At 36.6% G+C, this 24,394-nt stretch overlaps 1 protein-coding gene across 1 annotated transcript in view; it reads right to left on the bottom strand.

Moving 5' to 3' along the window:
- Positions 1-24,394, bottom strand: part of SPRED1 (sprouty related EVH1 domain containing 1) — a 124,435-nt gene that overhangs the window by 38,505 nt on the left and 61,536 nt on the right. Inside the window, exon 2 of the mRNA XM_069596021.1 lies at positions 23,819-23,993. Coding sequence (XP_069452122.1) covers positions 23,819-23,993 — 175 coding nt within the window. The remainder of the gene's footprint in view (positions 1-23,818; positions 23,994-24,394) is intronic.

The following is a 24,394-nucleotide window of genomic DNA, read 5'->3' as shown; positions in this document are numbered from 1 at the left end:
AGTAATATCCTACATGAACAGAATGCAAGGAAAAAATCCACATGATCTCAACTGAAAAAGCAGAAATAGCACTTAACAAAATTTAGGAGAGCAAACTGTCAACATCCATTGAGTCACAGAAAAAGCAAGAGAATTCCAGAAAAATATCTACATCTGCCTTACTGATTACGCCAAAGCCTCTGACTATGTAGATTACAACAAACTATGGAAAATTCCTCAAGAGATGGGAATACTAGACCACCTTACCTGCCCTCCTGAGAAATCTGTAGGCAGATCAAGAAGCAACAGTTAGAAATGGACATGGAACAACAGACTGGTTCCAAATTGGGAAAGGAGTATGTCAAGGCTGTATATAGTCACCCTGCTTATTTAACTTATATGCAAAGTACATAATGTGAAATGCTGGGCTGGATGAAGCACAAGCTGGAATCAAGAGTTCTGGGAGGAATATCAATAACCTCAGATATACAGATGACAGCACCCTTATGGCAGAAAGTGAAGAAGAACTAAAGGACTTCATGATGAGAGTGAACAAGAGTGAAAACTTGGCTTAAAACTCAACATTCAAAAAACTAAGATCGTGGCATCCAGTCCCATCACTTCATGGCAAATAGATGGGGAAACAATGGAAACAGTGACAGACTTTATTTTGGGGGGTTCCAAAATCAAGGCAGATGGTGACTGCAGCCATGAAATTAAAAGACGCCTGCTCCTTGGAAGAAAAGCTATGACCAACCTAGTTCAGTTCAGTTCAGTTGTTCAGTCGTGTCCGACTCTTTGTGACCCCATGAGAGCATATTAAAAAGCAGAGACATTACTTTACCGACAAAGGTCCACGTAGTCAAAGCTATGGTTTTTCTAGTAGTCATGTATAGATGTGAGAGTCCGACTATAAAGAAAGCTGAGCACCAAAAAACGGATGCTTTTGAACTGTGGTGTTGGAGAAGACTCTTGAAAGTCCCTTGGACTGCAAGGAGATCAAACCAGTCAATCCTAAAGGAAATCAGTCCTGACTGTTTATTAGAAGGACTGATGCTGAAGCTGAAGTTCCAATACTTTGGCCATCTGATGTAAAGAACTGACTCATTGGAAAAGACCTTGATGCTGGGAAATATTGAAGGCAGGAGGAGAAGGAGACGACAGAGGATGAGATGGTTGGATGGCATCACCAACTTGATGGACCTGAGTTTCAGCAAGCTCTGGCAGTTGGTGATGGACAGGAAGTCTGGCGTGCTGCAGCTCATGGGGTCACAAAGAGTCAGACACAACTGAGTGACTGAAGTGAACATTTTTCAGGACAAAAATAACCAACAAAAAGGAAACTACATCAAAATATCTGACAATAGTGATGAGACTGTTCAATGGAAGAAAGTAAAAGTCTTTTCAACAAATGGTCCTAGGAAACTGGATATCCACATGCAGAAGAATGAAGTTTCATCTTTATCTAACATCACATGCAAAAATTAACTCATAATGGATCAAGGACCTAAAGAAGACCTAAAACAACAGAACTCATAGAAGAAAACATAGGACAAAAACTCAAGGACATTGGATTTGGCAGCATTTTCTTGGATATGACACCAAAAGCACAGGTAATAAAAGAAGAAACACTGGTACAGTACTAATTACTTCTTCCCAACTCCGTATGCAGTGATGTGATGTTATATTGATTCTACTATATCTATTGATGTTAAGCTATAAACCACTGCTTCTCTCTACCAACTCCCCCACCAAAAGCTTACTCTTAAACTTTTACCAGCATATCACTGAAAAAATCTTCTCTCTGTTATGGGGAGGGAGGTCGGAGGGGGGTTCATGTTTGGGAACGCATGTAAGAATTAAAGATTTTAAAATTAAAAAAATTAAAAACCTAAAAAAAAAAAAAGAAAAAATCATCTCTGATAGTAAGTTTTGTTAATTTTGCAATAAATGACAAAATAATGCCCTGCTTGCTTATAGGCAAAGTGTGTTAGCACTTGCATTTTACAAACTGTCACTAAAACCATTTTGCAATAATAATAAAATTCATAATTAAATTAAGTTCTGGAATTCAAGAAGTTAAAATTGGTATTATGGATTACTGCAACATATTTACTTAATTTATTACTTCATAAGTTAATTTATATTAATTCATAAAATAACATTAATTCATAAGCAGTGGAAAAGAGATATATATTTTGGAAAACTGCTCAATTGCAATTGTCAGAAAAGAGAAGGACATAAAAACTTGAGTGTGGTGCAATAGTCTTATTACATGAAAACTGTCACTAAATTAATTTTTAATAGAGAAAAATGTTGTTAACTCTTTTCCAAAACTTCCCGAAGTTCTTTTTCAACTACTATCTGCTAGAAAAATTTCAACATGATCTATACTTCTCTATACCACTTGTTTACAAACAACATCTATTTTTCACAGGGTCCCAAAACACACAGAAAAAGAAGTTTTTAAATGAGTTTTAAAATACACTGAGGAACTAGCAAGGATAATGAACTAGTTCTTTGACTCATACAAGTACTTATGCAAAAATGTGTTCCACCTGAAAGTCATATAAATATTGAGGTTACACACCATACCAGTGTGGTACAAAAACAAAATGCCAACTAATTCTGAAGTAGATGTCAATTTATGTCATTAATTTTTACCTACAAAGTAACATTAGGATATAAAATATATCATACTGTTCATAGTATATATTTAGCATACCATAAAAATAAGTATTATTTAGGACAAGCAAACTCTGGGAGATAGTGAAGGACAAAGAAGCTTGGAGGGCTGCAGCCCATGGGGTGGCAGAGTTGGACAGGATTCATTGAATGGAAAACAGGGAAAGGCTACTACAGTGTAGCTATTCTGAATTTAGGAGTATGTGGCAGGAAAGAAAAATGCAGGTAATCTATTGACAGAACAATTGACTCATGATTTTTTGAAGTAATTTTAAAAATATGCTTCCTAGAACATTCTGCATCACTCAGCATTTACATAATTATCAAAGCCTCCATATCCTAAGTATAAGAATTTCTTGTCATGCAAGATACTAAAAAACTGTTTTGCTTCTGACTTTAAGTAGCATTTTAAAAATAAATGCACTCATTTTTAAAAAAGATCAATGAGATTAAAAAGGTATAAAAGAGAAAGTAGTTAAAAGAATGTCTCAAAAGGCTATTGATGGTGGCTTTTACCCACCATCAATACTAAATCTCCGTTCTTGAAAAATAAAAATAATTTTAAGAGCTGAAAGGATTCTTAAAAATAGTGAATTCTTCCCATCTTCTGCTTCCACTTCTCAATTACATCAGAACAATGTGTTCTGACTTTAGTTCATTGCAGTTTTCACTATATTAATTCTGTATTGTATCACCATATTATTATTAACAGTAATAGGCATACAGGAAGCAGAGTTCAATGTTTACCACATTTGTATTTGGAACTGTAGAAACTGTAGAATATAGCAACTACATTTTTGGCAAGGGATGACAATCAACAATCAAAGCTGCCAGGTGAATTATTTATGCTGCAGGAAAAATAAACTAACCAGATAAATTATTGGTCAATAGAGAGTTATATCTATTAATTGTTACCGTTGTTTAGTAGCTAAGTTGTGTCTAACTCTTCTACAACCCCATGGGCTGCAGCCCACCAGGCTCCTCTCTCCATGAGATTTCCCAGGCAAGACTATGGGAGTGGGTTGCCATTCCTTCTCCAAAGGGTTCTTCCTGACCTAGGGATTGAACTTGTGTCTCCTGCACTGGCACCACCAAGGAAGCCCCGTATCTATTACTTACTAATCCACTAAAGTAACAGGTGTTCTACTGGCCTGAAGTGGTTACAGCTCTCCCAGAATACATGACCTATACTTACTCTTAGAACTTTTTATTTTTTTCTACGTGAAGATTTAGCACAAAATGAAATGAATAATTTTAAGAAGAGTACCCTAAAAGCAACACCAGAAGCCATTAAAAGTATAATCATTAATAAACAAGTTGTTAAAATTGTTAATACAACTTTGCTACTTCTTAGTTGAGTGTGCTTCTTTCTGGGGTTAAGGCATTCTAGAAGTGTGAATTTCATCAGACCTCCACAGTAACCATGAAGGACATTTATAAATTCAGTCCAGTTCAATCACTCAGTCGTGTCCAACTCTTTACAGTCCCATGGACTGCAGCGTGCCAGGCTTCCCTGTCCATCACCAGCTCCCAGAGCTTGATTTATAAATTAGAATGTATCAATCAGATAAATCTGAAAGAAGATCATTGGCCCTGCCCTTATTTCTACGCTAAAGACAGATTATATATTAAATAATAAGCAGAAAAGATACTGAGCATAAATAACTGCAAAGTGAATATTAAATGTAAGAGTGACTCAACAAGAATAACTACAAAAGAATATATGCAAAGTAACTTGTTATCAATAACCCCTAATGGATCCACTAAGACTGTGGCTAGTTAACAAAGAAGAAATCAAAGAGTTTTAAAATCAACACTGTAACTTTTGAACTCTTGACCATCTACATATTTATTGGGATTTGGAAAAAGTCATTATTTACTATAAACTATAAAAAAGCATAATGAAAAAAATTTAACTAGAAAAAACAACAAATTCAAAAGCACTTAGATGTTTTTATGCTGATCACCTCAAAAAAAAAAAAAAGAGAGAGAGAGAGAAAATTTCAGACTCTTACATATGAATAGACCTGATCAGGTTTGAGTAGAACTTAATCACTGCAAATAGACTGACTGAACCAGCTTTAGGAAAGGGACTTTAAGGAAGGAAGAAAAACAGGGGTATTTGGTATAACAGCTTTGCACTTTTAATATAGATCTGAATAGATCTAAGTTGGCTAAGATATACAAGTCTTTTCTAGCTAAATACTTTTAGAACATGACTATTTTAATAAGATCTTAAGGTCTTTTGAGCTAGTGATAACAAAAAGAACAAATACTCTTTTTCTTCTAGAAAGGTTAAATAGGTATTATAAAAAAAACAACCAGATGCATAGGTGAACTCTGAATTTAAGGAAAGCAAACCTACTGTAAGCATAAATATATCAAAATCTATTATAGATAACGGCAGAGAAGGAAGAGAAGTGGTTTTCTTACAGTAGCAGGCTAAGAGCTAAAAGAGAAAGGAAAAGAAGATAGATGGTTAATGAGAATGGATATTCTTCACATGAGCAAAATACTTCTAAAGTAAAATGATTAAAATATGAATTACAGAAGAAACAGAACAATCCACATATCTTCGCAAGAAGAAAAAAGGTATTAAAGCATAAGAGGTATTAAAGCATAAGCTCATAGGCTCTGAAGTTTACAGTAACTGGGTCCCCTTCAGTGTTCACCATTCATTACCCATCTGACTTAAGAATTAAATGAGGTAATATACACAAAGTATTCAAATAGCGTCTGACACACAGCAGATCTTCAATACATATTAGCACCAAGGGTGATGTTAGTCACAAGGTGATGCAACCAGCCCATAATAGAAAAGTTGCTATAAAGGCTGAGAGGTCAGTATTTACTTTTTTGAGTACAGGATGGGGAGGAGTTTGAATAAATAAAGGTTCTCAGGACCGCAAAGAGCCTGTTAACAGATTGATTCTACAGACAGTGAAAACATTACAATCTCCAACATTCTTCCTTCCTCTGAAAGAAATTCTAGGATATATTATAGAGGAAAAAAAAGGGGGGTGGGTGGGTTTGAGAGTCACTAAATAACTAAAACTTCTGAAGATATATTTCAAGTTATTTTGGGAAATATAGAGCAAATTACTGCACTATTTGCCAGAAGCATTTAAAATAGACCAAGCCAAAAATGGATATAAGTACATTTCTGTCTCACTAATAACAAGTAATAATTTGGGAAAGCAGAGTAAAAATAAATATGTACTTTCAAACTACTATGTAACTTTATTACATATGCTACCTTACAAGTAGATAATTACATGTTTACAGAAAGCATTATCTTTCTGTAAAAGATGTAGTATAGTTGGTAACTAGACAAAGAAATCATTTTGGTAACTTTAAGAAATATCTTTGAATCAGAGAAAACATTTCATTTTTGAAATAAAAACTGCATTTTCAAGTTAAATTACTTGATAAACAAAATCAATACCTGGTAACTCAAATAGCTGCCACCTATTATGACCTTTAGTTTTCTGGATGATATAAAAAACTTCGTATCTGGATGATATAAAACCCTTTATAAAGGACACCAAGGCATTCTATGAAATATGAAACTATATTGTTATCAAATAACACATTTTTACTAATTATCTACTAATAGAAATTTGTGTTTAAAGTTGGGTTCTGAGATAAATGGAACTTTAGAAAAAAATCTAAAAAGTAACAGAAGGCAAAATGGTAGTGTTTCTTCCCAAATAATAACAGTTCAGCTACCACAAAAAGAAGGGCAGGAGCCAGTATTTTAAAATATGTCAATTTCATGAAAACTCTGTTAGCCTTTGCCCTGCTTCATTTTGTACTCCAAGGCTAAATTTGCCTGTTACTCCAGGTATCTCTTGACTTTCTACTTTTGCATTCTAGTCCCATATGATGAAAAAGACATCTTTTTTGAGTGTTAGTTCCAGAAGGTCTTGTAGGTCTTCACAGAATCATTCAACTTCAGCTTCTTCAGCATAATTGATTGGGGCAGAAACTTGGATTAATGTGATACTGAATGATTTCCTTGGAAACAAACAGATCATTCTGTCATTTTTGAGATTATACCCAAGCACATTATGAAATGCGAAGTCCAGTGGGCCTTAGGAAGCATCACTACGAACAAAGCTAGTGGAGGTGATGGAATTCCAGGTGAGCCATTTCAAATCCTAAAAGATGATGCTGTGAAAGTGCTGCACTCAATATGCCAGCGAGTTTAGAAAACACAGCAGTGGCCACAGGAGTGGAAAAGGTAAGCTTTCCTTTCAATTCCAAAGAAAGGGAATGCCAAAGAATGTTGAAACACCACACAATTGCATTCATCTCATACAATAGCAAAGTCACACTCAAAATTCTCCAAGCAAGGCTTCAACAGTACGTGAACTTCCAGCTGTTCAAACTGGATTTAGAAAAGGCAGAGGAACCAGAGATCAACAGCCAACATCCGTTGGATCATCAAAAAGCAAGAGACTTCCAGAAAAATATCACAAGAGTTCTGCTTTATTGACTACGCCAAAGCCTTTGACTGTGTGGATCACAACAACCCGTGGAAAAATTCGTAAAGAGATGGAAATACCAGACCACCTTACTTGCCTCCTGAGAAATCTGTATGCGGGTCAAGAAGCAACAGTTAGAACTGGACATGGAACAATGGACTGGTTCCAAATTGGGAAAGGAGTATATCATGGCAGTATATTGTCACCCTGCTTATTCAACTTACATGCAGAGTACATCATGCGAAATGCCTGGCTAGATGAAGCACAAGCTGGAATCCAGACTGCTGGGAGAAATATCAATAGCCTCAGATACTCAGATGATACCACCCTTATGGCAGAAAGTGAAGAGGAACTAAAGAGCCTCTTGAGGAAAGTGAAAGGGGAGAGTGAGAAAGCTGGCTTAAAATTCAACATTCAAAAAACTAAGATCATAGCATTCAGTCCTATCACTTCATGGCAAATGGATGGGGAAACAATGGAAACAGTGACGGAATTTATCTTGGGGGGCTTCAAAATCATCCTGGATGGTAACTGCAGCCATGAAATTAAGACACTTGCTCTTTGGAAAAAAGTTATAACCAACCTAGACAGCATATTAAAAAGTAGAGACATTACCTTGCCAACAAAGGTCCACTTAGTCAAAGCTATAGTTTTTCCAGTAGTCATGTATAGATGTGAGAGTCTGACTCTAAAGAAAGCCGAGCACTGAAGAATTGATGCTTTTGAACTGTGGTGTTGGAGAAGACTCGAGAGTCCCTTGGACTTCAAGGAGATCCAACCAGTCCATCCTAAAGGAGATCAGTCCAGAATATTCATTGGAAGGACTGAAGCTGAAGTTGAAACTCCAATACTTTGGCCACCTGATGTGAAGAACTGACTCACTGGAAAAGAGCCTGTTGCTGGGTAAGACTGAAAGCAGGAGAAGGGGAAGACAGGACGAGATGGTTGGATGGCATCACCGACTCGATGGCCATGATACTGAACAATCTCCGGGAGTCGATGATGGGACAGGGAAGGCTGGCGTGCTGCAGTCCATGGGGTTGCAAAGAGCTGGACACGACTAAGCGACTGAACTGAAACGATGTCATGAAAAAAACCTGAAGAACTGCTCCAGATTGGAGGAGAATAAAGATACATGACAGCTAAATGCTACTTGTACTGAGAGAACAAAAATGCTTTAAGAACATTATCAGAAGAGCTGGCAAAACTGAAATATGGACTATAGATTAAAGACCTATATTTATGTTAAATTTCCTAAATATGATCATTACACTGTAACTATGTAATTAAAATGGAAGGCAGAACAAAGATTTAGAAAGTAATAAAGAATTCAGTATAAGGTTTTAAGATCTCAAATTTGAGAACCTAAGTGAAACAGCAATTTCCAAGAAAAATGATAACATCAAAACTGACTGAAAAAAAAAAAAAGAAAACCATTAGAAACCCGTAACTATTAAAGAAACTGGATTGGTAGAAAATATAACTGAAATGGGGTGTTATGGGGGAAGAGGAAATGAGATACAAAACACAGAAGTGAACTGTCACAATTAGATTACTACTCTGACTCCTAGTGGCAAATTCTTGGGCACAGTCAATGTGACCCAGCTTCTTTACTTGACTCTTTCCCAAGTCCCCACTGAATTTAAAGAATAAAACGAAATAAGATTGAACGATTGTCTTCGCCCTCCATTGTGTGCGTATGAAGTTGCTCAGTCGTGTCTGACTCTTTGCGACCCCGTGGACTGTAGCCCGCCAGGCTCCTCTCTCCATGGGATTCTCCGAGGAAGAATACTGGAGTGGATTGCCATTTCCTTCTCCAGGGGATTTTCCCAACCCAGGGATCGAACCCGGGTCTCCCCCATTGCAGGCAGACACTTTATCCTCTGGGCCCCCAGGGAAGCCCTCCATTGGGTCTGCATAATTTGGAGAGTGGTTCATACAATTCTGATGAAATCAATCTCAGTGACTTAAGAATTTAACAGCCATGAACTTTTGTTAACTGACTTACACAACAATATGCACTTAACACAAAAACCATTTCGAAACACAAGAATATCCAAATACATAATGACAGCTGTGGATTTTTAACCTTTAAGTTGAAACACACACACACACACACACAAAGGATATATACGATTTGATTAATTTAATAAATGAGATTAAATTTTATAAAGTCAAACTTATACATTAAAAAAAAATTGAAGTCTTTCAAAAAGCTATGGATATTGGAATGAGGAAAGGTATCAAATCAGTAACTAAATCTACCTCAAGAAACTCGAAAAAGAAGAGCAAAATAAATCCAAAGCAAGCTGAAGGAAGAAAATACCAAAGAAAAAAAATCAACAGAAATAGAAACTGAAAATAGATGGGAGGAAAAAAAAAAAGCTGATCTAAAAAAAAGAAAGAAAAGAAAAAGCAAAACTAATAAAACTCTAGTAAGATTGACAAGCTAAAAATAAAGATACAGATCACCAATTTTAGGAATGAAACATGGGTAGCTGCTAAGATCCTGTAGCCTTTCAAAGAGCACTTGAGAAGATGGTTATTTTGAGACATTAGTCTGCCATCTTCTCCGTCAGCTAGCTTTCCGACTTAGTTGTATTCCTTGCCCCAAAAAAGAAAAAAAAAAAGAGTACTTGAGATACTAAAAACACCTTTACACTCAAATTAGACAGCTTGGAAGCGGACCAATTCTTTGAAAATCACATTATTATCAAAACTCAACCAAGATAAAAAAGATGAACCTAAATAGTCCTATCAGCCTTAAAGAAACTGAATTTGTAATTTAAAAGCTTGCAAAGAGACTTTTCTTGGGAATTCCCTGGCTGCCTAGTTATTAGGATTTCATACATTCACTGCCAAGGGCCTAGGTTCAATTCCTGGTTGGGGAACTAAGATCCGAAAAGTTGCAGAGAGTGGCCAAAAGACAGAGAGAGAGAGAGAGATCTCTATACACTGAGACGGTTTCAGTGGAGAATTCTACCAAATATTTGCAGACGAACTAACATCAATTTTACACAAACTCTTTCAGAAAACAGAAGAGGAAGGAATACTACACAATTCATTTTATGAGGCCACCAGTACCTTGATACCAACACCACACAAAGATAGTAATACCCAAAGAAAGAATATTATAGACCAGTACCTCTTAAGAACTTAAATATAAAACTCCTCCAAAAAGTAGCAGCAAATCAAACCCAGTAACATATAAAAAAATTATACACCATGATCTAGTAGGATTTATTCCAGAAATACAAGGCTGAGTCAACACTGAAAAAGAAAAAAGTGTAATCAATGGTATCAACAAGTTGAAGATGTGAACATAATCAACTGACATGGAAAACTCATCTGACTAATTCCAAAATCCATCCATGATAAAAATTATCAGCAATTCAATAAAAATCATCCATAACAAACTCTATAGCTAACATCATACTCAAGAGTGAACTGTTTCTGCTAAGATCTAAAAGAGGCAAGAATGTCCACTATGACCATTCTTATTCAACACAGAATTTAAAGTTCTAGCCACTGTAATCAGGAAAGAAAAAGAAATAAAAGGCATACAGATGGAAAAGGAAGAAATAAAGCTCCTCATACTTATAGATGACAACAATGGCCTATGTTAGAAAACCCCAAGGAATCGACCAAAACACCTCACAGTTCAGCAAGACCGATGAAGTGAATTTCTGTTCACACAAAATGAGCATGCACTAACCAAAACTATAAACACAACAGTATATAAAATTGCTCCATGGAAAAGCAAACACTCAGGTATACACTTAACAGAATGTATCTTTAGGATCTATACACTGAAAATTACAAAGTGCTAATGAAATTGAAAGACCTGAACTGGAGACAAATCACACTGATAGACTGGAAGATTCAACACAATAAAGATGTCAGTTCTCCCAAAACTGACCACAGGTTTAATACAATTCCTATCAAAATCCAGTAAACAATTTTGTAGACAATGACAATTTCATTCTATGCCCACTATTAGGGCTTACAATACAGCTACAGTAAAACAGTGTGTGATTCCTATGGAGGGACAGAGTAATGGGAAAAAATGGAGAACCTACAAAAAAACCCTCAGCTGATTTTTAATAAGAGCTGTTGTGCAGTTGCTCATTCATGTCTGACTCTTTGTGACCCCAAAGACTGCAGCACACCAGGCTTCCCTGTCCTTCACCATCTCCTACCGTTTACTCAAACTCATGTTCATTGAGTCGGTGATGCCATCCAATCATCTGATCCTCTGTCATCCCATTCCCCTCCTGCCTTCAATCTTTCCCAGCATCAGGGTCTTTTCTAATGAGTCAGTTTTTTGCATCAGGTGGCCAAAGTATTGGAGCTTCAGCTTTAGCATCAGTCCTTCCTATGAATGTTCAAGGTCAATTTCTATTAGGATTGACTGGTTTGATGTCCTTGCAGTCCAAGGACTCTCAAGAGTCTGCTCCAACACCACAGATCAATTCTTCAGTGCTCAGCTTTCTTTATAGTCCAACTCTCACATCCATACATGACTACTGGAAAAACCATAGCTTCTACTAGATCAATCTTTGTTGGCAAAATAATGTCACTGCTTTTTAATATGCTGTCTAGGTTGGTCATAACTTTTCTTCCAAGGAGCAAGTATCTTTTAATTTCATGGCTGCAAGTCATCATCTGCAGTGATTTCGGAGCTCAAAAAAATAAAGTCTTTCACTGTTTTCCCATCTGTTTGCCATGAAGTAATGGGACCAGATGCCATGATCATCATTTTTTTATTCTGGAGTTTTAAGCCAGCTTTTTCACTCTCCTTTTTCACCTTCATCAAAAGGCTCTTTAGTTCCTCTTCACCTTCTGCCATAAGAGTGGTGTCACCTGCATATATGAGGTTATTGATATTTCTCCCAGCAACCTAATTCCAGCTTGTGCTTCATCCAGCTCAGTGTTTCACATGATGTACTCTGCATACAAGGTAAAAAAGCATGATGACAGTACACAGACTTGACATACTCCTTTCCCAATTTGGAACCAGTCTGCTGTTTCAAGTCCAGTTCTAACTGTTTCTTCTTGAACTGCATACAGATATCTCAGGAGGCAAGTAAGGTGATTTGCTATTTCTATCTCTTTAAGATTTTTTTATAGTCTGTTGTGATCCACAGAGTCAAAGACTTTAGTGTAGTCAATAAAACAGAAGTAGATGTTTTTCTGGAATTCTCTTGCTTTTGCGATGATCCAATGGATATTGGCTATTTGATCTCTGGTTGCTCTAACTTTGCTAAATTCAGAACATCTGGAAGTTCATGATTCTCATACTGTTGAAGCCTCACTTTGAGAATTTTGAGCATTATTTTGTTAGCATGTGAGATGAGTGCAATTGTGCGGTAGTTTGAGCATTCTTTGGCATTGCCTTTCTTTGAGACTGGAATGAAAACTGACCTTTTCCAGTCCTGTGTCCACTGCTGAATATTCCAAATCTGCTGGCATATTCACTGCAGCACCTCCACAGCATCATCTTTTAGGATTTGAAACAGCTCAACTGGAATTTCATCACCTCCACTAGCTTCGTTCTTAGAGATGCTTCCTAAGACCCACTTGACTTCGCATTCCAGGATGTCTGGCTCTAGGTGAGTGATCACACCATCATGGTTATCTGGGTCATGAAGATCTTTTTCGTATAGTTCTTCTGTGTATTCTTGCCATCTCTTCTTAATATCTTCTGCTTCTGTTAGGTTCATACCATTTCTATCCTTTATTGTTCCCACCTTGGATGAAATGTTCCCTTGGTATCTCTAATTCTCTTGAAGAGATCTCTAGTCTTTCCCATCCTATTATTTCTTCACACTGATCACTTAGGAAGGCTTTCTCATCTCTCCTTGCTATTCTTTGCAACTCTGCAACTCTGCATTCAGATGGATGTATCTTCACTTTTCTCCTTTGCCTTTCACTTCTCTTCTTTTCATAGCTATTTGTAAGGCCTCCTCAGACAACCATTTTGCCATGATGCATTTCTTTTTCTTGGGGATGGTTTTGATCACCACCTCCTGTACAGTGTTACGAACCTCTGTCCATAGTTCTTCAGGAACTCTGTCTATCGGATTTAATGTTTTGAATCTATTTGTCACTTCCACTGTATAATCATAAAGGATTTGATTTAGGTCATACCTGAATGATCTAGCAGTTTTCCCTGCTGCTACTAAGTTGCTTCAGTCGTGTCCGACTCTGTGCGACCCCACAGACGGGAGCCCACCGGGCTCCACCGTCCCTGGGATTCTCCAGGCAAGAACACTGGAGTGGGTTGCCATTTCTTTCTCCAATGCATGAAAGTGAAAAGTGAAAATGAAGTTGCTCAGTCATGTCCAACTCCTAGCGACCCCATGGACTGCAGCCTACCAGGCTCCTCCATCCATGGGATTTTCCAGGCAAGAGTACTGGAGTGGGGTGCCATCGCCTTCTCCAGAGGTTTTCCCTACTTTCTTCAATTTAAGTCTGACTTTTGCAATAAGGAATTCATGATCTGAACCACAGTCAACTCCCAGTCTTGCTTTTGCTGACTGTATAGAGCTTCTCCATCTACAGCTACAAAGAATATAATCAATCTGATTTTGGTATTGACCATCTGGTAATGTCCACGTATAGAGTCTTCTCTTGAGTTGTTGGAAACGGGTGTTTGCTCTAACCAGTGCATTCTCTTGGCGAAACTCTGTAAGCCTTTGTCCTGCTTCATTTTGTCCTCCAAGGACAAACTTGACACTTATTCCAGATATCTCTTGAGTTCCTAATTTTGCATTCCAGTCCCATATGATAAAAAGGACATCTTTTTTTTTTTTTTTTGGTGTTAGCTCTAGAAGGTCTTGTAGTTCTTCATAGTAAAAGAGCACAAAAGTAATTTAATAGATGAACAAGCAGTGGTCCTGGAAAAAAGTTGGGCATTCATAGGCAAAAGAAATGAAAACTGACTTAACCATCATATATAAAAAATTACTTAAAATGGACTATAGCCTTAAATATGAAATATAAAATTTTAAAACTTAAAATAGTATAAATCTTCAGGGACCCAGGGTAAGGAAATGCATTCTCTAATGTGACTCCAAAACCACAATTCATGAAAGGAAAAACAGATACACTGAACTTCATCAATTTAAACTTTGCTCTACAAAATATTCCATGAAGGTTAAAAAGACAATCTATAGACTGGGAGAAAATATTTGCAAATCATATATCCTGATAAAGGATTTTATCTGGAAAATAAAAAGAGAAACTTTGAAACACAGCAGCAAAAAAACAAACAATCCAATGAGAAAACAGGAAAAGGACACAAAGAGATATTTCACCAAAGAAAATACAAATAAGTACACAGAAAGATATTTAATCTTAACCATTATGGAAATGCAAATTAAAACTACAATGAGCGACCACTATGCACCTATCAACACAACTGAAAAACACTGACTATACAATGACTGTCGGACATGACTGAGTGCACATTCATTTACACACGTTCAGTTCAGTCGCTCAGTCGTGTCCGACTCTTTGCGACCCCATAAATCGCAGCACGCCAGGCCTCCCTGTCCATCACCAACTCCCGGAGTTCACTCAGACTCACATCCATCAAGTCAGTGATGCCATCCAGCCATCTCATCCTCGGTCATCCCCTTCTCCTCCTGCCCCCAATTCCTCTCAGCGTCAGAGTCTTTTCCAATGAGTCAACTCTTTGCATGAGGTGGCCAAAGTACTGGAGTTTCAGCTTTAGTATCATTCCATCCAAAGAAATCCCACAGCTGATCTTTAGAATGGACTGGTTGGATCTCCTTGCAGTCCAAAGGACTCTCAAAGAGTCTTCTCCAACACCACAGTTCAAAAGCATCAGTTCTTTGGCGCTCAGCTTTCTGCACAGTCCAACTCTCACATCCATACATGACTACTGGAAAAGCCATAGCCTTGACTAGACGGACCTTTGTTGGCAAAGTAACGTCTCTGCTTTTCAGTATGCTATCTAGGTTGGTCATGACACTCCTTCCAAGGAGTAAGCGTCTTTTAATTTCATGGCTGCAGTCACCATCTGCAGTGATTTTGGAGCCCAAAAAAATAAAGTCTGACACTGTTTCCACTGTTTCCCCATCTATTTCCCATGAAGTGATGGGACCAGATGCCCGATCTTCGTTTTCTGAATGTTAGCCATTATAATAGCTTAATGGCAATGAGAATGTAATGGAAAGAATGTGAAATATATTACAATCAGGTATAAAAGGAAAAGATGAAGCCAAGATAATCATGAACCTCACTGACTAGATCAACCAATATAAATCAATAACTAAAGAGTGAAATGATGTTAATTCAAAACAAATAATAGAGGAAGTAAATGAAAAAATGGCATCACTGATTCAATTGACATGAGTTTGAGCAAACTCCAGGAGACAATTAAAGACAGGGATGCCTGGTATGCTGCAGTCCATTGGACTGCAAAGAATCAAACATGACTGAGCGACTGAACAACAACAATATGCAGGTTATTTTCAAATACCTTTTAATACTGATTTCTAACATAATTCCACAGTGATAAAGAGAACAGACTCTGTATGATCATTTGACCATGAAATTTTTGCACCTTGTTTTACATCCCTGGGTATGTTCCAATGTCTTCTGCTTTATAGTCTATGGGAACTTGAATAGAATTTGCATCCTATTAAATGAATATTTTATAAATCTTAATTATGTTGAATTGGTTCTGTGTTTTTTAGGTCTACTATATCCTTCTACTTTTCTGTTCACTCTACTAACTTTTGAAAGTTTGATATCGAAACTTCAACTGAAAATCTTATTTATCTACTTAAAAAAAGAATTGTAGTATATAGTAGAATTGTATCCATTAATAACTCTGTTCTGTATTTTCCAAGTCTCTGGTAAATGTGTTATCATACTTTCATAATTTAAAAAATAAAATATGAAAAAAATTAAGAGGAAGTATAGTGTCATCTGTAAAGAGAGTGCTGAAGTGCTAAGCTGATATTTTCTAAAAAGAGGAAATAAAAGCAACCAGGAAGGTAATATGAGAATATTCTAAAATTTAAATTTTCAGGAAACCATACAGAGTGTGTACTAATTTTTTGCTCCCAAAGAAAGAGAATAGAAATACAGCAGGCACATTTCTTCCTCTTAAAAGAATATCGATAATACTCAGGAATGAACTATTATCAAACTGCAGTGAGGTCACAAAATTCATCATTGTACAAAAAATTAGCCGTACAATTTATTATCTTTTTCAATGGACTGACCCTAAAATGAATAGGTTATTCTAAACTAAATGAATATCATTATTAGCAATTCTTTCTATTACAACCCTTAAAAGCAAAACTGGTCTGCCCAAGGAGCTCCTTCCAACTCAAATTTCCTATTTGTCCATCTGTGATTCACCTGTGACAATAAAACAGAAATTGTTCCTGACATTATTATTTCCTCAAGACTAGCAAGATGAGGGAGAAGGAAATGGCAACCCACCAGTATTCTTGCCTAGAGAATCTGTGGACAGAAGAGCCCGGTGGGCTGCTGTCCATAGTGTCACACAGAGCCGGACACGACTGAAGCAACTTAGCGTGGATGCATGCATTGGAGAAGGAAATGGCAACCCACTCCAGTGTTCTTGCCTGGAGAATCTCAGGGACAGAGGAGCCTGGTGGGCTGCCATCTATGGGGTCGCACAGAGTTGGATACGACTGAGGTGACTTAGCAGCAGCAAGATGGATGTCCACATTCTCCATTTCAGATAAAACTTGCAATATGCTATCTTTCATAGTTATTTAGTTAATGGAAAAAAGGGGATAACATTTTCCCTAAGTTCAATGTATGCTTTTAGTGAACTATGAGTAATTCAGTAAGGCAATATCATAGAAATGTTGCCTTTGGGAAACAAGCAGATAGATTCAAAGAAGTAAGGGTCAGATTATACAAGTTTATCATGGTGAAATTAAGGAGATGAAATTGTCTCTGGAAAACTGAGGGGAACTACTAAAGGAATTATCAGACACAAGCTTTAGAAAGTTCAGTATTGTAAGCAATATGAAAGTTAGAAAGAGGTAAAACTGTGCTTTGAAAAAATAATAGAAGCCTTTTCTGAACTGAGGTTTCTGTCTTCATTCATTTACATATCCCCAGTGCCTAGAACAGTGATATCTAGCAAATAGATGCTCAATAAATGTTTATTACATGAAAGACTCATCTTTAAATACTGAACTTTCCCTTTTAGTGATGTGGATTCAGTGATATTCCTTTAGTGTAAGGTAAGATTAAAACTCAGCAACATATTGTCCACTGAAATATGTATAAATGGGTGGTTTAAATGATTTACAAGGAAAATTCAGATTGGATTTAAAAAGAAATAAAAGATACTAAAGTCAGAAGAAATCTAGTGAAATGGGACACATGGATAATACAGTAAGCATGAAATTGTACAGAAAGGAGTGGGAAATAAAACAGAAATGACATGAAACCACAAAATTCCTCATATGGAAAAATTCTGGTAACAAGCAGATCCAGAAGAGTAACCTGATGAAATGAAGACCAGAAGTAAAGTAAAGTAGCCAAGAAATGATGTTGAGGGTCCAATGTGGAAAAGCTGGCATTGAGAGGGTCAATTTCTAAGATCCATAGATGAAAATAAAAGCTAAAGGATGGTGTTGTGAATGGTACAGCGATTATCAATAAAAAATTTAAGTGTGTGGGTTATATGGAACTTTCTGTCAGGAGAATAAGGAACAAAATGCTGATACTACCTCTACGCCCAGCCCACTCATTTCCCTAACTCTCTAGTATTATGGTGAATAGGAGAACCGGTCTCTTTTGAGAGAGAGCTGCTGAGTCCTAAGGGGAGAGCTAATTAATGGAATTGGTTTTTAGAGGGGGAAGAGTACTGTGAAGGACTGAAGTTTCACAATGGAAAAATTCACAGTTGGCCCAGTGGAAAAAGCTAAGTAGTAAACTGTTATTCTGTACTTTTATAAAAGTTCAATCCAAGGTACAAAGATGTTTCCATGCTCTTTTGGGGCTTTCCATGGTGGTAAGGAGAATGAGTCTCATTTTTAATAAAGCTACGCTATGTTATAATCACTTTACTCTTTTTTTCTAAAACACAAATACACTAATTTTGCTTTAGGCTGTAATAACTGTAAGAAACTCCATTTTTAAAAAGTTCAAAAGTTTTGGACTTCCCTGGTAGTCCAGTGATTAAGAATCTGCCTGCCAATGCAGGGAACATTGGTTTGATCCCTGGTTGAGAAAGATTCCATATGCTGCGCAGCAACTAAGCCCATGCACAACTATTGAGCCTGAGTTCTACAGCCTGTGAGCCGCAAACCCTTGAGCCCACACTCTGCAACGAGAGGCCATTGCATGATAAGCCTGCATATGATAACTAAAGAGGAGCCCCTGCTCCTTGCAACTGGAGAAAGCCCATGCACAGCAACAAAGACCCAGTGCAAAAGAACAAAAATATTTTAAAATGTACCATTTTAAACAATATAACTATTATCTCACGTGTGTGTGTTGTGTGTTAAATCACTTCAGTTGTGTCCAACTCTTTGCGACCCTATGGACTGCAGCCTGCCCACAGGACTCCTCTGTCCATGGGAATCTCCAGTCAAGAATACTGGAGTGAGTTGCCATTCCCTTCACCAGGGGATCTTCCCGACCCAGGCGTCTCTTACATCTCCTGCATTATCAGGCAGGTTCTTTACCACTAGTGCCACATTTCATAGGCATTTTAATTTTTATAAACCACTTTTTATACACAACCTAATTATTAATCAAAAAATTACTTAATCTCCTTGGCAACTTTCTAAACTTGATGTTTTCTATTTTTTCTTTCTTCAACTTATTATAAATTCTAAGTTTATAATAATAGCTATCTTCTAATTTACTTTAACATTGCACTGTGAATTCTTCCATTTTCCACAGAACATCTTAAGTAATCCAGGGGTTGTAGAGTCTGATTGTATCTTTCTACATAGCCTACTTCACTTTCATCATCTCTTGGCACAGTGTGCTTTAAAAAGCACAATAACATTAATTAGTGAATTTATAGTATTTTACTGTCCTACTACAAAAGGTTAAGAATGGCTAATTTAGATCCCCAAAGTTACTTAAAATTTTGTTTAGCAGGAAATATTTTAGCAAAATTTTGATATCATTACTGAAAGTTTATGATAAACTTTATAAGTATAGTTTACTTATAAAGACTTTAAAATGTGCTAGAATTTAATGTTTTAGATTTTCTAATCACATACAATTCAACTAAAAATGGTCAAATAATTTAACCTATATATGTTGTAAGTTGATAAAATGCCAGTCTATAAAATAAAAATGTCACACTAATAGAGAAGAGCAACTACGTAAAAATGAATACAAAAGAGTTTCTATCATGGGGAATCTAAAGCTCCACAGTAAAGATCTATACAAATTAACAGTTAAGTTTTAGTTGGCATTTAAGGGAGAAATCAAAGCTATAAATATTTAGAAGGAAACACAGGATAAAACTCATACATATCAAGAAAAGGGTTCTGAGAATCTATGCTTGTCAGAGACCATTCTATATATCTATCTCCAAGTGTCTGGGAGAAAGATAGTACTTTCATTATCTTGGGCTACACCATCAAAGCCTAGTGTTTTTTAAAATTTCTCTGAATTACCAACAAAGTATGAAAGCCAATTACATAAAGCAGTGCTTTCTAACTTTTTCCTCAGGCGTACTCAGAAAAACAACAATTATAAGGCAATCAGGAAAGAGGAGGAACCTCAGTGGTTAAGAGGTAACCAGCCTGGGCAGCTCCTGCCACTTGTATCTATTCATGGCATACAGCTTGGGAAGCTCTAATGTAGATCATCAAAAGGTCAACTTGGAAATAAACTCACAAAAACAAGCAAGTTATAGGCAAGCATCATAGGAAATAATTTCAGTTCACTCTGAATAAATGAATGAATGAATGAGTACCAAGCCAATTATACAAAATGTCACCTTTCTGGAAAAATCCACATCAGCTTTCTCTTGATTTGTGCTCCTTTTCTTATTAAAACAAAACAAACAAACAAAAAAGAGTGAAATATAACCCTCTGGGAAGCATAATAGGACATTTTTAGAACAAGTACTATAAACCTAAGACTGGAAAAACTTTCTACCAAATACTTCTTTCACTCTTCAGAAAAGTTATCTTTCATCTTCACCACTGTTACCAGTATTTTGACTATTATAAGCCCTCTTTAAAATATCTAGTGTTTATTAGCTATGCCAGTGGCTATAGGCACTTCATTAATAATTATCTATTCTTTCTTAAAGGGCATAAGTTTTTTCCTGAGGTATGAGGGGCAGGTATCTTACTTTATTTCTAGAATTCATCCAAGGTAGAGGATTCTAAGATGTTACCAACAGACAAAATGAACAGAGAACAGAGTTTTTTAGCAGTATCTTTTAAATGATTATTACACAGGAACAGTATTAAAATGCAGTTTATCATCAAGAAGGATTTTAAAGAAAACTATCATTAACTTGGGAAGACTTTGCAAACTTATGGATTCAACCATCACAGTGAACATCTTTTTTATATTACTAGAACCCAGAAAAATGGATTAAAATTAAACCAATTGGCAAAAATATCCATAGAAATGGACATTAATGACCTCAAAATGTAGTGAAAACGAATACATACTTCAATTCTATAACTGCTTCAGAAGTATCTTAGAAGTGTATTATGCAGCAGAGGGGGCCAATTAATCTGCTTGTATCAATGTCACTGTCCCATTTGTCTTGAGACTTCACAAAACTGCTATCTTCAGTTTATAGCCATGTATTATTGCTCTGCCTTTGATCATACGATTTGAGCATACAATTCAAATGCTTTATTATAGCTATTTCCTACAGAAATAAGGCAATCCTACACAGAGATACATTTATCATTCCTATTTCACAAATAATAAGGTTTCTCAAGGAGAAACAGCTAACTGAAACAACAGCTAAGATTCCTAGGTCAGTGTTTCCATCAAAAGGACCTATTTTCTTGTTAGTTTATTATTTTACACCTTAGGATTACATTAAAGGCACTTTTTTATGTCTCATCACAGAAAGTAAGTTTGGATTATGTCCAAATCCCAGGTTTATTCTAAGTTTTATGTCAAAAATCACACTCTGAGCAACCACCTGAAACATCAATCTGAGCTTATTCTCTGACTAGCTTTCACTCCTAGCGATGCAGATTTGGTTCCTTATTTAATTATCTTCAAGTAAACTGTCCACATTCATTAATATGGCCAATACAGTAGTCCCTTGGTATCCATAGGGGACTGGTTCCAGTATCTGCCTTGTCTGTTTGGCCCCTGCTGACACCGAAATCTGCAGATGTTGAAGTTCTTTCACATAATGGCATTGAATTTGCATATAACCATATGCATCCCATCTCCCATGTATTTTAAATGATTCACCAAATTATTGGTAATACCAAATACAAAGTAAATGCTATGTAAATAGTTGGCAGCACAAGACAAACTCAGGTTCCACTTTTTGGAATCTTTTTCCAAACATTTTCCGTCTGTGGTTGTTTGAATCCACAGATGTGAAACCTATGGATATGTAGGGCTGACTGGGTTGTTTCATTTTGATTTTTTTCTTTCTCTATTTCATATCTAGGTCATCATTCCATGTTCTTATGCTTTCTCAGCAAGATGTTTTTCTCCAATTCTTTCTCCACCTTTGATATCTTTCTTCTCTTTTTCCATCTTTACTATTAAGAAATGCCTTTGTGTGCTGCGTACTAAGTCACTTTAGTCGTGTCTGACTTCACTATCCTATGAACTGTAGCCCATCAGGTTCCTCTCTCCATGGGGTTCTCCAGACAAGAATACTGGAGTGGGCTGTCATGCCCTCGTCCAGAGGATCTTTCTGACCCAGGATCGAACCCACATCTCTTACATCTCCTGCACTGGCAGGTGGGCTCTTTAACCACTTAGACTGTGACTGTTTTACTCAGTTTCTAAAATCTGCAACTTCTCCAACAACACTTCCCAGTCATCGGACAAAAAGCATTACATGTAAGTACAGGCCACCATGGGCTCTTTCTACAGGCTATATTCTAAATAAGCATCAGTATATGCTGGCCACTGTGTTATCCAAGGTCAGAACCACATTTAAATATTTACACTTTGAGAGATGACATGTTAAAACTTTTTTATATATACTTCTGACTTCAACTGGGGTTTCTAATAAGCCTAAAACCACATTCTGATTAACTGAGATACACCGTCAGAAGGGAATCCTAAATTCGTAAAAAATTTAGAGTTAAGTCTTTCAAGATGATTTAGGGAAGTCATTAAATCAGATTTAACTGAGACAGAAACTGGAGCACAGACAAGTTAGCTAACCTTTTAAATTACTGAAATAATTCAGGAGTAAAAAATATGCAGAAACCAAGAATCAAAATTAAAAGTAGATTTATTCAAAATAGTTATATATGAGAATTATTCAAAACTTAAAACATATTTTCCACAGAAATAATATTATAGATGCTGAATGAGCTCACAAACCAGTCCACAAATATATATTAATAGTTAAAGGGAATTCTAGCTATTTTCAAGAGCCTTGGAAATTTTGAGCACTTTATGCTCATTTTCTAAGTTCTGGTTGATGCAGGAATGAGATTAACATTTCTTAGCTTTTCAGATATGACTGTTTTTCGGCTCATAAATGAAATAAAGGAGAAACAGTTTTCTACACTAATTAAGAGAGCAGATGCCTAACATTACCAAAGGTTGGATTCAAAATTTAAAACATATGAATTTAAGGAAACACTTATCTGTGTGGAAGATAGTAGAGCTATAACCTAGGATGGCCACCTACTAGTCACATGATGAGCCTAGGTTGATAGGGGATGAAGGGAGCAAGAATCTGAGAACACAAGAGTCTAGAGTAGGGGCCAGATATCTACAGCTACTCAACTCTGTCACTGCAGTGTGAAAGCAGCCATAGACAAAACGTTAACAAATGAGCTTGGCGGCTGCTGCTGTTAAGTCGTTTCAGTCGTGTCCGACTCTATGTGACCCCATGAGACGGCAGCCCACTAGGCTGCCCCCGTCCCTGGGATTCTCCAGGCAAGAACACTGGAGTGGGTTGCCATTTCTTTCTCCAATGCATGAAAGTGAAAAGTGAAAGGGAAGTCGCTCAGTCTATGTTTCAATTAAATTTTTTATGGACACTGAAATTTGAATTTCATGTTCATAAAATCATTACTGATTTTTTTCAGTCATTTAAACATGCAAAATGCATTCTTAATTCATGGTCTGTACAAAAATACATGACAGGCCTTCATTTGGCCTGTGGACTATAGTGCCAATCTCCAATTTAAGTAACAGTGGGGAGAAGGCAAGGAAGTGCACCTGGTTTAAAACTAGGGGGACTATTCATGAATGTTCTTACATTAAACCTAATCAGAAAAGCAGCTCCCCTTTAACATGTGTACATTAATAACAGTCCCAGGTGCAAAGAAAAGAGGCATATTGTGCTGTCTTTAACTTTAAAAGTTACAGAAACAATCATCAATCCAGGACAAAAACAAATTCCATAAATAACAGTATACTAATCATAATTTTACATAGAGAAATCATTCTGTACAACTTAAAATTATAGCAAAAGATGCATTATTCATTACCATTTTGTCCCTGAGTCGCTCTCCACGGATAAAAAAGTCAGCACAGCCATTCTCTTCCTGGTGAGGGACTTTGAAGACAGTGACGCAGCTTAGTCCACTCCCTCCAAGTGGTAACCATCCACCACTTGAGTCATCCCGGGTCATCACCACAGCTCGCACTCGTGCATAACTATTACTAAAATAGATGCAAAGATTAGAAATTAGCTTTTCCATAAACAAAAAACCAGCCAATATGTCAGTCTTCTTAGTAGAAGACTTAACGTGTGGTACCTAAGTGTTTACTGCTTCCATGACAGTCCAGAGAAAGTAATCTAATTGAAAAAGGTCAAAACCCAGAGTAACTAACTTAGAGGTTAACTTTTATTTTGAAGACCAATCTCACAATAAAAGACTACTCTTATTCTACCACTTGAGTAGTTCAAGCAAATCTGATTGCCATGGAACAAGCCATGAAGGATCTAAAGACAAACTACAGAGGCTACCACCAAATTTGTCTATGTATGTCCATCTCCCAGCATATAACCAGACAAAATGCTATTGTATTCTAGCACATTTAATTGTGACATCTCTATGCTT

This window comes from Ovis canadensis, chromosome 7, assembly GCF_042477335.2.
Source record: "Ovis canadensis isolate MfBH-ARS-UI-01 breed Bighorn chromosome 7, ARS-UI_OviCan_v2, whole genome shotgun sequence".
Classification (NCBI taxonomy): domain Eukaryota; kingdom Metazoa; phylum Chordata; class Mammalia; order Artiodactyla; family Bovidae; genus Ovis; species Ovis canadensis.
The sequence above is the reverse complement of the archived record's forward strand: the minus strand, read 5'-3'. Positions and strand labels throughout refer to the sequence as shown.